The 13,558-nt window shown below is 36.6% G+C and overlaps 2 protein-coding genes across 2 annotated transcripts; both read right to left on the minus strand.

The window, feature by feature from the left end:
- Window positions 1–205: 205 nt before the first annotated feature.
- LOC121773448 (type I inositol polyphosphate 5-phosphatase 5-like) lies at window positions 206–4,683 on the minus strand. Its single transcript, XM_042170307.1, has 9 exons — window positions 4,601–4,683; window positions 4,426–4,500; window positions 3,283–3,373; window positions 2,319–2,423; window positions 1,766–2,246; window positions 1,487–1,680; window positions 1,004–1,112; window positions 633–781; window positions 206–501 (listed from the first exon to the last, which is right to left on the minus strand). Exons 3-9 carry the CDS (start codon window positions 3,312–3,314, stop codon window positions 276–278), a joined length of 1,296 nt encoding a protein of 431 aa, XP_042026241.1. The 5' UTR covers window positions 3,315–3,373; window positions 4,426–4,500; window positions 4,601–4,683; the 3' UTR covers window positions 206–275.
- A 1,103-nt stretch (window positions 4,684–5,786) lies between these two features.
- Window positions 5,787–10,175, minus strand: LOC121773999 (2,3-bisphosphoglycerate-dependent phosphoglycerate mutase 1-like). The gene is made up of 8 exons (XM_042170919.1): window positions 10,024–10,175; window positions 9,239–9,540; window positions 8,920–9,143; window positions 8,291–8,412; window positions 8,042–8,198; window positions 7,859–7,960; window positions 7,660–7,779; window positions 5,787–6,024 (listed from the first exon to the last, which is right to left on the minus strand). Exons 1-8 carry the CDS (start codon window positions 10,137–10,139, stop codon window positions 5,974–5,976), a joined length of 1,194 nt encoding a protein of 397 aa, XP_042026853.1. The 5' UTR covers window positions 10,140–10,175; the 3' UTR covers window positions 5,787–5,973.
- Window positions 10,176–13,558: the final 3,383 nt, after the last annotated feature.

The raw sequence follows: 13,558 nt of genomic DNA on the forward strand, positions 1-13,558 counted from the left end.
TTTAAACTGAATTTGAGACTAGTGGTGTCGTGACATGGTGGATTGATAGATGATTTAGTGTGTGTTTTGTGTGATTTTTCATTTTGCAACGAAAAGATATAGATAATAGATTTACTTTGATATCGTATGTTATGGTTTTGTACATCTATGTTATCGAGTGAGAGGAGAAAAAGTAGTCTTAGAGAGAGTGTGAACTTAGGATTAAGTAGTTAATGATATGTACTGTATGAGATTTAAAAGATGAATTACATGTGCACTTAAGTTGTAGAGATGATCTATGGGTTAAACTCGCAAAAATTAGGGGTTTGAGGTAAGCATTCTTCCAATTCGAACTTGGTGGCTGCACATGAATATCCCTTTCTAAATTTGGGGTTTCTGTTGATGAGCTCCACCTCTACTGCAAACAGGCCGAAAACCGGCCTATGATCGGAAAATCTCGACTCTCCTCTCAAGTAGGATAGTTGGTCGATGCCATCGCCGTGCCATAATATTCTATCGCACCTACAATTAAACACATATAATCAGATACCGTGGCCAATCCATCTCTTGATTATGATTACTTTTATCACTAGTTGACATGACTCGAGTTTTAATAAATGTACTAAAAAGTGAGTGGAAAAAGGGCTCCATACCATGCAGGCGTCCTTCGTTTTCTTTTCGACTTGCTATTCTCTCCTGCATATGAATCGGAATTTTGCAAATATTTGTATGTTGGCGCAAATAAAATCTTGCCTTCATTCCATCCACCAAATACTCTTCCAGCTTCTCTTTCAGTATTCAGCTGTTGTTAATTAAGAAATATAAGACAAGACATGATATATACTTATTTGTGACATAATTTAATATGATAAGGCGATGAAACTTCCACGTATTATTGCCTTATCAACTAACTTACATTTGAATAAATTAGAGGATCATGTAGCTTTTGAGGTGAATTAGATGAGCTTTGACCATTTAATTTTTATAAAGATGTCAACGTAATTTAATGAGAGAGCCAACGAACCTGATCTTTTTCCAATAGTGACTCCCAATTACTATTCTCTAGTAGAATTATTGCCTCCTCATAGCTTAATCCGATTCGATAATTTAGATCACCTAGCCAGATCACACGGCTGAAATTGTTTTGGTTTGCAAGGTTAGAAAGTAGACATATATATTACTCCCTCCGTCCCTAATAATTCGTCACCATTTGACCCGGCACGGGTTTTAAGAAATGTAATAGAAAGTGAGTTGAAAAAGTTGATAGCATGTGGGTCCTACTTTTATATATTAGTTTTATAATAAAATGTGAGTGTAAAAGAGTTAGTGAAATGTAGGGTCCACTACCAAAAATGGTAAAAGTGAAATGTGATAAATTTTTATAGACTGACAAAAAAAGAAAATCAGTGACAAATTTTCAGGGACAGAGGGAGTAGTACTTAGAAAGAAATGAAGAATTTTGGACTGTATTGATCAAGTGAAACATGAGTGACCCGACTCAACTTACTCATGATCGGCAATCATTTCGGGGATCCGACGGCTCGGATTCTTGCAAACCCTAGGAAAAGTTATTCCCTTGAGGATTTCGACTACATCAGAGTTTCTCCGAAGCTCGTCCCCCTCTTTCTCCCCGGATGCCAAGTGGCTGCAAACAAAGCATAGGCTCGTTTGGTGCACCGTCATGCTTATTGATATGCATCCCTGCGAATGAATTGAACAAGTCAAGTCTTATTTTTCACATTATTCAACTAAATATTAAGGCTCGGGATACTGATACACTACATACCTTATTACCTAGATAGCCCATAATCCCCCTTCCTAGGCAGGAAACCCTAAGGTGACCGATATTTCTAACAAGATCCCATCTTGCCCAAATTGACAAAAATAACCCTACCATCTGCTTGCTTGCAATTAGTTGGTAACCAATGCGTGTGGGCAACGAAATCTCAGCCGTTGAAATGCAGTCATCTGAGCTCGAATCACAATAGTTCAAGGGGTCGGCACAAGGGTCTCGAAGCTTAGTCCTTCTTCTCGAATCAGACGAGCAATTGCAGGCTTTGAAGAGATCACAATCTCCTCTTAGATTCTTGTTTAGGGCTTTTAAACAATTCTTGCGGAATAAGTTGCTATTGTTACCACACTTTGATTCCTTTTCATGGTAGGGTTTGTTGAGTGCGTTGCTTATTAGGGCTAGCCATTTGGATGCTGGCTCATTGTCTTCAATAACCAGCACATTTCCAGCATTTAGTGGCACAATTTCTTGAAACCTAATCACACACAATTACACGTCAACTATATGTATAAAAACACACTTTTTTTCTGGAGTTACTTGAATTTACCCTAGTACATATAAGTCTGCAGATCCCTCCACTTGTAAGAAATCTTCAAGGTTCATGCCATGATTAGGAGTGTTTCCTCCCACATTCCACGTTCCCACAAAAGCCCTAATTTGTTTTAAATTAAAATATATATATATATATATATATATATATATATATATATATATATATATATATATATATATAGGATTGTGATCAAGATAGAACCATTCTTAAACGTAGAACTATTCTTAAACGTAGAACAAATGCCAAACGGAGGTCGTTAGATCTTTTAATCCAATGGTGTTGATTTGCACAACAACTTCCCATTACAACCAAAACTATTATTAATGGGTGAATGCAGAGAAGTGAAAAAATAAATCATGCATGGACTCTTCTTCGTTTCATTCATTCTTCCATCAACATGTGAGTTTTTTCACATGTTGAGTCCGGAATGTCGTGAAAACATAGTCTAATAAGTATGATTTTTAATCTTGACCGTCATTTTTTCCTCATCCAATGAATAAAATATGTAGAGTTCTAGGTTCTACACTTAAGAATGGTTCTATCTTTAACGCAACCCTATATATATATATATATATATATAAAATGCATTTAAATCCAGAAATGCAGCCCAAATCTTGGCCCCAGGATTAGATGATCTAATGGTCAATAATTAACTAAAAATACGGAATGTCATAATTAAGCAATTTTAGATCATATTATAATATTTGGATTTAATGTCATGCTAAGATCATTTTAGGTCATGCTTTGTTAGCATGACCTAAAAATTAACTAACTATGACCTAAAAGTGCCCTACGTATAATATTGTTTTGCGTTTCTGTATTTAAATCTAGTTTTGCATAGATCAAAACCATATATATATAGATAGATAGATATATAGATATATATATCTTAAAGCTTTTATGTATAGACATAAACAATAAACCTTAAAATCTAACAACCTATTACCTTAGTTCATACCTTATATTTTGCACTAAAGCATGTGGTGCCATTGATGATTGGTTGAGGCTCGGAAGGGTTAGGGTTTCGACTTCGGCCACGCTGTGCCTCTCTGAGAGAGAAGCTCAAGAATTACCATAACCATTTATTCTTATGTTCTTCAACCTCCCATGATAAAAATATATAAATAAAACGTGACGAATATCAATTTCATGACCATGAAGGGGTCAATTTCGACATCCTCCTAATCAAAACTACAAGCATGATTTTTGTGCTTTGTTTATCAAAATGCAATGAATATATCTCTGCAAAAATCACACTGTATATGCAAATTAGTCTTCTGGTAGGTAAGCTACCAAAATACGTAGATTTATGATCTTTGTTTACTTTATACGTGGCGTGCAAAGATTTGGTTATGTAGTAACAAGATCAGACTAGCTGTTGAGATACTACATCATTGGATTTCGAGGATACTCTTCAAAATTATAGGAGATACGAGAATCCATTAGTATCACAACAATAAGTAGGGCTAACAATTTTGGTCGCGACATGTAAATCTAGTACAAACATGTACGGAATTAATGGGTTTTGGTCAAAGTATATTGGGTTCATCATTGGGTTGCCTATTAGGAGTATTATTTATCCATTTTTATTATATTTTCTTATAAAATTGAACTTTAATATTATTCTCTAGTTTCATGTAAATTAGATTTAAGTCACATGAGTTTTTATCATGTAAATTAGACTAAAAATCAGGTTTAATCAGGTGTGTATCATTATCGTGTGTCATGTCAACACGTATTATATTGCATTGTTTACAGGTTCATATCAAACTCGAGTCGGATTCAGATTAGGTTTTGTTGGATTGAGTCATTATCAGGTTGACCCGATAACGATTCATCCTGCCCAATTTGCCAACCTAACAATAAGTAAGTGGAGTAAAAAATTAAATTAATTAATTAGCACCGGGTGTTTGCTTACGAAATTTTAAATATAATTAATGGTGCCCAACAAGATTGATGTCACGGATAATGTAGGATAATACGAGGGAAAATTTTAGATATTGTATTAAAAAGATTTGGTATTTCTGCACATGAATCATTCGTATGAAGTATGAAACAAATGCATGAATCATTGGAGACAAAATATTATAATGATTCTTACCTGAAAAACCTCTTTGGATGAAGTTTGACTCCTCCAGAAAAGCTTTAGTTCTTGACGTAACATTATTATCTGCTTCTGTCTCCAATCCAACAACATAAAAAATAAATCATCTCAATTTTATAACAGAAAATTACATTTTTTATATTAAGAACGAAATCGAAATAAATAAACGCACCAATTTCATTACTATTTCCATCTGATTGAAGGCCTTGTACTTCTGAAAAACTATCTCTGCTATTCGATCTCTTCGAACTAAAAATCCTTGGAATAATGGACTATAATCCCATTCAAATATTATAAATAAACGTATAGTTTAATACCAAAAACAGTTGAGACTATAATTATCAATTCAAGAAATCATCGTTAAATAATGAGAAAAAAATACCTTTAGCGATTTCTTTTCACATCTGACGGAATTCTCAGATGCGGAGGTGGTGGCGGCGGTGGTCGTCATGGCACCGTCAGCACCGCCGTGCCGGCGATCGGAAAACTCGTTCATATAAAAAGTCTTTGAAAAATTAATAAAAGTTGAAGACTCTCAATGTTAATGTACATTTTTATTGTTGGATTTCCAAAATCTAATTTTGGTGCATCAAATCAAGAAGGAAATTTAAGGATTGTGAATGAACATGGGATTCTGCGTATTGACTTTTTGTTTTTTTCCTAGTTGTTACTAGATTTTCCTTCCTTGCTATTTTTCGATGTTTTTTTATAATTAATTTTATTTAGTGTTATTTTGTATAGTTTTGGTTTGAGATAATTTCTGTTGAATGATCAGCTTATGTCGCCTTGTCTTTCGGATTATAGTGGAGGTAAGTGGTTAATACAAAATTGCGGATTGGACTTTGGAAATCCAACACAAACTGAATGAATTATGTTTCTTTTTTGAAATATTACGTTAATTAGATTCCCAAAATGTTTTGACAAAAAAAGTAAATATGAATTACAGAAATTCCATTTTCTCCGCATGGATTTCAATATATTCAAAAATGGAGTAGGAGAGAGCTATAAGTTGGGATGTAGAATTATACGTTTTCCAAATTAAACTATGTTTAACTTTATCTGTTAATTATGTCATGTTTTGAATGATTGAATAATCTATGATGGTTAGACTATGTTTTTCTGGAGCACATAATTTCTTTCTTTCTTTCTTTATCGTTTTGGGAAGAATAATGTCTCTATCACATCTCCCCTTCTTTTTTTTATTACTCCTACTTGTCTCCTATATCCTATTGTAGTATTTTGATTCCATGAAAGATCCTTAATTATTTTATTCAATGCATTTGAAAATCTTTTTTTGCATTAATATTGCAATTGGTCAATGGCGCCACAGATTTTGAAGTAATAATATTCAAATGCAGTGAACAAACTATATATATTTACTTATATGAGAACACATTAATTCATCCAAGAATGCCAATCAGTATCTTCCTAACTTACAAGCGGCCTTGAAATAAGCATAAACCTTCATAAATTACAGGTAAATAATCTAATAAAAATTGACAAAAAAAAGGACTCTGTGTAACACAATATTACGCAGATATCTCCTCATGATTCATTGGGCGTTTCGACTAAGTTTTGTCGATACACGGCCAAGCTCTGCAAGAATGAAGCAAACAATTTCATGAGATGATCTGATCACAAATACACAATGCCAATGTTGTCAAATAGCGGCTATAGCGGGGATATTGCGCTATAGCTTATCAGTTTTTAATGAAAACGCTATCGCCACACCGATACGTAGCATTTTTCTGTGGCGGCAGCCATACCCGTGGCGGTCGTGGCGCCATAGCGCTACCATATCCCGCAATAGCGGTGTTTTAGCCCAATTTTGACTTTTTGGTGCTAATTTTGACTTTTATTGGGCTTTTTATTTTTTAATTTAATTTTGCATAGGCCCAATCAGCCCACCCCAATAATTCTAACCCCAATAATTCTAAACCCTAATTCCTCAACCCCAATCTGCCGCTTTTCATCTCTACTCCTTCAGTCCTTCCACAATCTGCCACCCACCGTCGCGCCGCCGCCGCCGCCGCCTGTTGCAGCCTAGCCAGCACCCGCCAGCACCCTCCAGCCCCACTCAGTGACTCAGCCACCGCCCAGCCATACAGCCCCTCCTATTCACAATCTGCACCCTACAACCCCTCCTATTCACAATCATCCCCACTCAGTGACTCAGCCACCGCCCAGCCACTTGACGCCGCCACCCCCGCGCCGCCGCCGCCGCCGCCACCTACAGCAGCCGAGCACCTTCCAGCAACAGTCCAGCGACCAGCAGTGGCTCGAGCATAAGAGGATGCAAGATTTGGTTTATGTGAAATATAACCAAAAATTGCATGATAGGAACAAGCTTAGTGCAACCGATGAATTTGATCCTATTATTCTCGATGATATTGATGAGTGCAATGAGTGGCTAGTTGGGGAGTTGGATGATGATGATGATGATATTGATGGTGGTAATCATTTGGTTCATGATGACGATGATACACTTGATTGGAACATGGTGTATAAGGCTTCGGGTGTTGGAGAGCCTAGGACATATACTAGGTCAAAGAAGAGGAAAGAATCTTCTACATCTAGTTCAAGTTGTCTTAGAGTTTCTAAGAAAAAAGAACCTATCATACCTAGAAAAGGGAAAGGGAAAAGGAAAAGGCTTGCGCTTGTAGATGAAGAATCGGAAGAGGAAGAATTTGAAGATAGTGTAAGTGGAGATCAAGAGGATGAAGCAATGGAGGATGAAGATGAAATGGATGCCGATGATAGTGATGATGATGAGCTAGAAGACTATGTTGAGCTTGATGATTGATGTCTATTGAGCTTATCATGGTTTTATGTTTTGTTGAACACTTGAACTAAAGACTTTAATTGCTAGACTTTATATAATTGTTTTCTATTTTATGCTTTATTACATGTTTTTAGAGTTATTAATGTTATATTTTTATTATTTTCTAATTTTTTGAATTATATATGAATATATAAATATTATTTTATATATTTAATTAATGATCGCTATATCCCGCCATACCGATACGCTATATCCCTGTGGCATTTTTCGGGCGAACCGCCATGAACCGCTATACTGCTTTGACAACATTGCACAATGCAAAACTTCAATATTGTATAACTGTATAAGCCTTCTTTTAATGTGATATACGATAAATAGAGATATGATTACTATTCAAACACTATTCACAATTGAAAAACAAACAATTACGATAAATAAGGAAAGGTTACCTCTGTATAAGCATAGGCTCCAGCTTCAGAAGATCCATGAGGACTTCCTCTCCTTATGAAGTGTCCCTCTTTATATATGTAGAGCATAGGTACACCAGTTGAGAGCTCTAAATTTATAACCTTTTGACAAGACATAGTATATAAGTAAAAGTGTAAAACGTAGCATTATGTGTGTAGACGGAAAAATGTGAACCCTTACCTCTTCTGAAGTCAGCTTATCAAGATACATAATTATAGACCTCAGTGAATTTGCATGAGCTACGACCATCACATGTCTACCCCTCAAAAGCTGAGGCTCAATCTGTAAGAATATAATTCGTCTAAGCATATAAATCCCTCCCACGGAATGCCTAGAGATCAAAACTATAGGCATATTGCTTACATGATCTTTGAAGAAGGCAACAGCTCTCCCTAAGCACATTTCTAGGCTCTCCCCGTTTGGTGGCTGAACATGATAACTTCTGCGCCAGTTGTAGACTTGCTCTTTCCCATACAATTCAGCTGTCTCCTGCTTATTGAACCCTTGTAGGTCCCCATACCTGTGAGGAAAAAATGACATTGTCAGTTAATGGCAAGAAATGTGAGTACAGTAGATAACGTGATAACGGATAAGGATTAGGTACAGAGTTACATTCTCTCATTCAGTTGCCATGCTTTGATGACGGGAATAGATTGCTTCTTAGTGTCTTCACTATAAATTTGGGTCCATGTCCTTGCTTGTTCAGTCTCGTCATGATGCATAATTATAGGAACCTGATAAATCTGAGTAGGTCAACTTCCAAAGCATGCATATCTCTTTCCATCACGGAATTTGGTTGATTAGCTTGTTAAGTACTCCACTACGTAAGGGGAATAGGCTAAATCTTGAAAATAAGAACTATCAAGGATCTACAATGACCTTTTACAGTTTTACTAGTTCTTGTGTTTGTTTAGGGCCCTCCGTTCAGTTTGAAAGATTATATCTCATGAATGAATATGTAATATGTTTATTTCATATGATTGAATCTCACAACTTAATCCTAGTTGGATAATGATATGATAATGAGTCATAGTAACCAAACGGCACCTTAGTTTCAAAGCTGACAGAAGAAATCTATATTCTTATATTACAACCAAAACCAACAACACCAACTCTGCAGACGATTCAAATTTCAAAGTCAATAGATCATATCTGAACTGTGAAGGTCTTTCATTATAAGAAAACCATGCTAGCAAACATTCAAGTTTGAAAGATATCTACAAGTTTACAACCCAAAATACCTTCATGCAGTGGTGCTGTGTGAGGGCAAGCATAGTTGTCATTTGAGCACGGATCAATGCTGATGTGTAGATTATGTCCAAAGGAAAGTTGCTAATTCTCTTCCCAGCTTCGATTGCTTCTTCCACTCCTCTATTCGTCAAGGGGACATCAACACAGCCAGTGAAAAGATTCTTCTCGTTCCACATCGACTCTCCATGCCGCATCAATATCAAAACAGACTCATCTGCAAAAACATCGAAGGATTCCCCAAGCATCATGCAAAAACAAAAAGAAGACTGCAGAAACATCAACAAACTGTTCCAAATGCAATTTACTCACTCTCTGCAGTCCGAGAACTATATGAATGATTAGAGGAAACGGACGAAACAGGATGCAGCCGTGTTGCCTGGCATTTTGATGATGAACGGGAAAAGTGCAATCTAGCTAGTCTATAGCCATTCCTTTCTCCTACATAGCCCTTGTGATCTCCCCGAAAACCATCTGGAGGTGATATAATGGATATTTCTTGACATCTCTTGCAAGAATGAGAATGGAAACCATCTCTAACTATCAATTTTGAGCTGAAAGAATGATAAAGAGCACTAGTAGCCACAGCAGTCATTCCTCGAAATCTAAAGCCCCTAAACAATCCAACATAAACAGTTTAACATTGAAATCAAGACAAATCATAATAAAATAAATTTGAAAAATAAAAAGGGAAAAAGAAAAACACAACATTGAAATCAATGGATCACAAACAAATAGTTTGAACAAGTTCAACCCCAAATACCAAGCAACACGACAAACTACTGAATATCATCAATTTGAATCCAAATTACGCCTTCACGAGACATAATCAGAGCCTATTCACGCGATCTTTCAGTTTACACACACAAAATGTAGCTAAAATTTGAACTACACAATGAGAGGGAAAACATGAGGTTAGTACCATGAAATTATGATTGCTTCATCCAAAACTACTTAGATTTCAGATTGAATACTACGAGTTCCATTCCAACAACCAAATTTTAGGAAATTCTATTAAGATTCTGCGTCTGAAGATAGAGAAGATCGGATCGAAAACCAAGAAATGTGAGCTAAGAAACGGGCGAAAGAGGCTTTACCAAGCTGAAATGAAAATCGTCGGAGCTTCGGCGGCAGCGGCGGCGGCCGGTGGTAGTTGGAGTAGTAGTCTAATTTCAGTTTTGGTGGGTTGAAATGTGGGCTTCGTTTGTTTCATGAAAGTTCAACCCACTTACTAAGCCCAGTTGCTCAAGTTTAATTTTAGTCGAGCCAATTAGAATTTTATTGACTTAAAGTCTTAAACATTGTCCAACTCTACGTGCTAGTATATTTGGTCAATCATGCTAAAATTTAATAATAAAAATTAAGAAAAAAATATCATACTCCTTCCGTTATACTATTCAATATGAAACGTTTGCATTTTAACATATAATTTTATTTAATTTTTTTTACAAGTTAATAAAGAGAGATAAAAAAGTGGAAATGATGTTGTAGCTATTTAGGAAATATTTCATTTCTTGATGGACAACGAGAAAAACATTTCAATTTTAATGAAATAGAAGGACTAAAATTTAAAGTCCAAAACTTTTTTTAAAAGTTCAAAGATAATACATAATCTCTCTAATGTATAATGAGGAAAATTTATTATATTTATATATTGTAGAAAATTTAACTGGCAGAATTTCAAAATATGTAATCAAATTCAAATATTGTTGGGTTGCAAACCCATCTTACATCGTAGAATGATAGAAGTTGGAAACAATATATAAATATTATCAAACTCCAATTAATTTGAGGTATTTTGGAGTGACTAAAAAATAAATCTACAGACTTATCCCAAGGTGAACAATATCAAAATAATTTACAATCGACGATCATAACAAGTGGTATCACAGCCAATGGGCTTTGAGTCAGGTCTGGATGAGCCCCGATTAGGGTCGGGCCTTGAACGACTCGCTTAGAGTCAGGCCCATGATGACCTAAAGGCCAGGGCCGGAATGACCATGTTCGAGGCAGGCAGTGGCGGACGCAGGAATTTGATACTGGGGGTCCAAACTAATGTTGGCAATTGTTGCATATTTCTATAAGTTTTAGTGTTATTGACGCTAGAAACAGTCACGCGCATGAACAGTACGAAGCTAAAAAATATAAATTAGATTACTAATGACGACAGTGTAAACGTTGAAATAATTGAAGAATAGATTTTTTTAAAATAAAAAGCATAACTTTACTGTGAAGGCAAACAATATCTCATATTGGAGAATGAACAAGAGTTGCAAGCATATAAATGGGCTACCCCAACTCCATTAGTATGAGGCCTTTTGGGGAGTATCCCAATAGCAAAACCGTGAGGGCTTTTCCCAAAGCAGACAATATCATACTAATGTGAAGTTCGAGTGTGCACCATCGATCCCCAACAGTGGTATCAGAGCCCTGGTTCAGGGCAAGGCCTGTGTGGCTCGGGGTTCGGTGGATTGCGCTTGCTACTCCAATGTCTCTGTGTGAGCTCGATCAAGACCTGTGGTGACCTGGTGACCTATAACATGGGGTGGACATGCGGTCTAGGTCTAGTGGTCTTGGTTTGAGGGGAGGATTGTGAGGGCAAACAATATCTCACATTGAGAATGAACAAGAGTTGCAAGCATATAAATTGGCTACCCCAACTCCATTAGTATAAGGCCTTTTGGGGAGTACCCAAAGAGCAAAAACCGTGAGGGTTTGCCAAAAACCGTAAGCGTACAATATCATACTAATGTGAAGTTCGAGTCTGTACCACCGATCCCCAACATTTACAATTAAATTTACGAGTAAAGGCCAAAATTGGTCCTAAACATATGACCATTTTACGATTTTGATATTAGACATTACGTTTTGAATTGTTACATCCTACACATTTCAACTCGGGTCAGACTCAGTCTAAAATGGATGGAGTCGTCAAATAGTAACGGTCAACGTGTATTAACCCGATTTTGACCCAATAAATAATTTTGATTATACATTTTTTTATTATTTCGAAAGTACTAATGATTCATTTTTAATTAATCATTGTTCATCACTCCTCGGCAACCCTAAATCCATAATTTTGGCCCTAATTCCTAAACCTGCGCCCATGATTGGAACGAGCCTTCCATCTTCTTGATTCTTCTTCTTTCTTGGTTCTACTTTAAAGAAGCCTAGTTCTTGCAGCAACCCAAAATTACATTTGCCCTCGTTCGTCAAACCTCCCCCATCATCAAACCGTCACCATTTCTACCACTGCAACTGCCTTCTGCCGGAGCAATCCTGAGAGGCAGTCGCTTATCATTTGTTGGCCCACCAAGAACCGTTAGCGAAAATTTGGAGAACAACCGATAGCAAGAATTTGGGATTCCCCATCTTGACAAATGAATTCATTTTTACTTCTAATTGAGGCGAAAGGTGCATTCTTGAGGAAGGTTCTGGAAAATGTGAGCCAATCGGAGGACGAGGCGGAGGTCGGATGAGGAGTCCCACAAGGAATGAAGAGAGCTGGAGACGAGGCGGTGTTCACTGGAGGAGGAATGGATGGCATAATCAGCGACGGAGCAGCTGAGGGAACAGTAGAGAGAAGTTGGGACATAGTGGAAATTATCGCCGAAAGGGGATAAGGGATGTCGAGGAAGGGAGGAGAAGCAGGCGGAGCAATGGGAGCTGAGGATGGAGTTGTGGAGGACGGCAGGCAGAGTTGCGAGATAAACATGCCCAAAACTCCCTCTTCCGATCATCGATGACCTAACCCATGCAATTCCATCTCCGTATGGATTCATTGCCTATTCCTTTCCTAACATTGCCAACAAATTAGCTTGAAGAAGCAATGGTATTCACTAATAATCAAACTTAAGAGTTTGATTGGGTCAAAATCGGGTTAACACACGTTGGTTATTACTATTTGACGGCTCCAACCATTTTGGACTGAGTCTGGCCCGAGTTGAAATGTGTAGGATACAATAATTCAAAACGTAATGTCTATGACAAAAATCGTAAAATGGCCATAATGTTTAGGACCAATTTTGACATTTACTCTAAACTTACTAATATTATATAATATATAAGCATATTTATGGAGTATAAAATTTATAGTGTGAAAAATATTTACGAATTAATTACTAGATAATAAATTAATTATAAGAATCACATGAATTAATTACTAGACACATGAATTAATCTAGCTATAAGAAAATCTACTATTATAAAAAAATCATAAATAAATTAAGGGACAAATGAACTTATTTAACTATGAGAAAATCCTACTAAATTAAGGGACAAAATGAACTTATTTGGCTATGAGAAAATAAAAAACAACAACAAAGTGACACAAAAATAAAAAATAATATGTGCCAGGGTTTGAACCCGCTACCTAGAAGAACTTGTTATTTGTTGAAAATATGTGGGGGTTCCCATGACCTCATGTGGGTCCGCCTCTAGAGACCGGCCCAGGATACTCAGGTTGGAGTCATGTCTGAAATGACTTGAGGTGCTGACTGCTTTCCGATGTGGGATTGCAAACTTATACCACAACGGTGAATAACGGGAAGTTGAAAGTAGTATATAAGTGATGTCCAACCACAATTAGTACGACCCTTTTGGGAGTGACTCATAAATAAATCCGTGCGTGAT

Source organism: Salvia splendens, chromosome 17 (assembly GCF_004379255.2).
Source record: "Salvia splendens isolate huo1 chromosome 17, SspV2, whole genome shotgun sequence".
In the NCBI taxonomy this organism is placed as follows: Eukaryota; Viridiplantae; Streptophyta; class Magnoliopsida; order Lamiales; family Lamiaceae; genus Salvia; species Salvia splendens.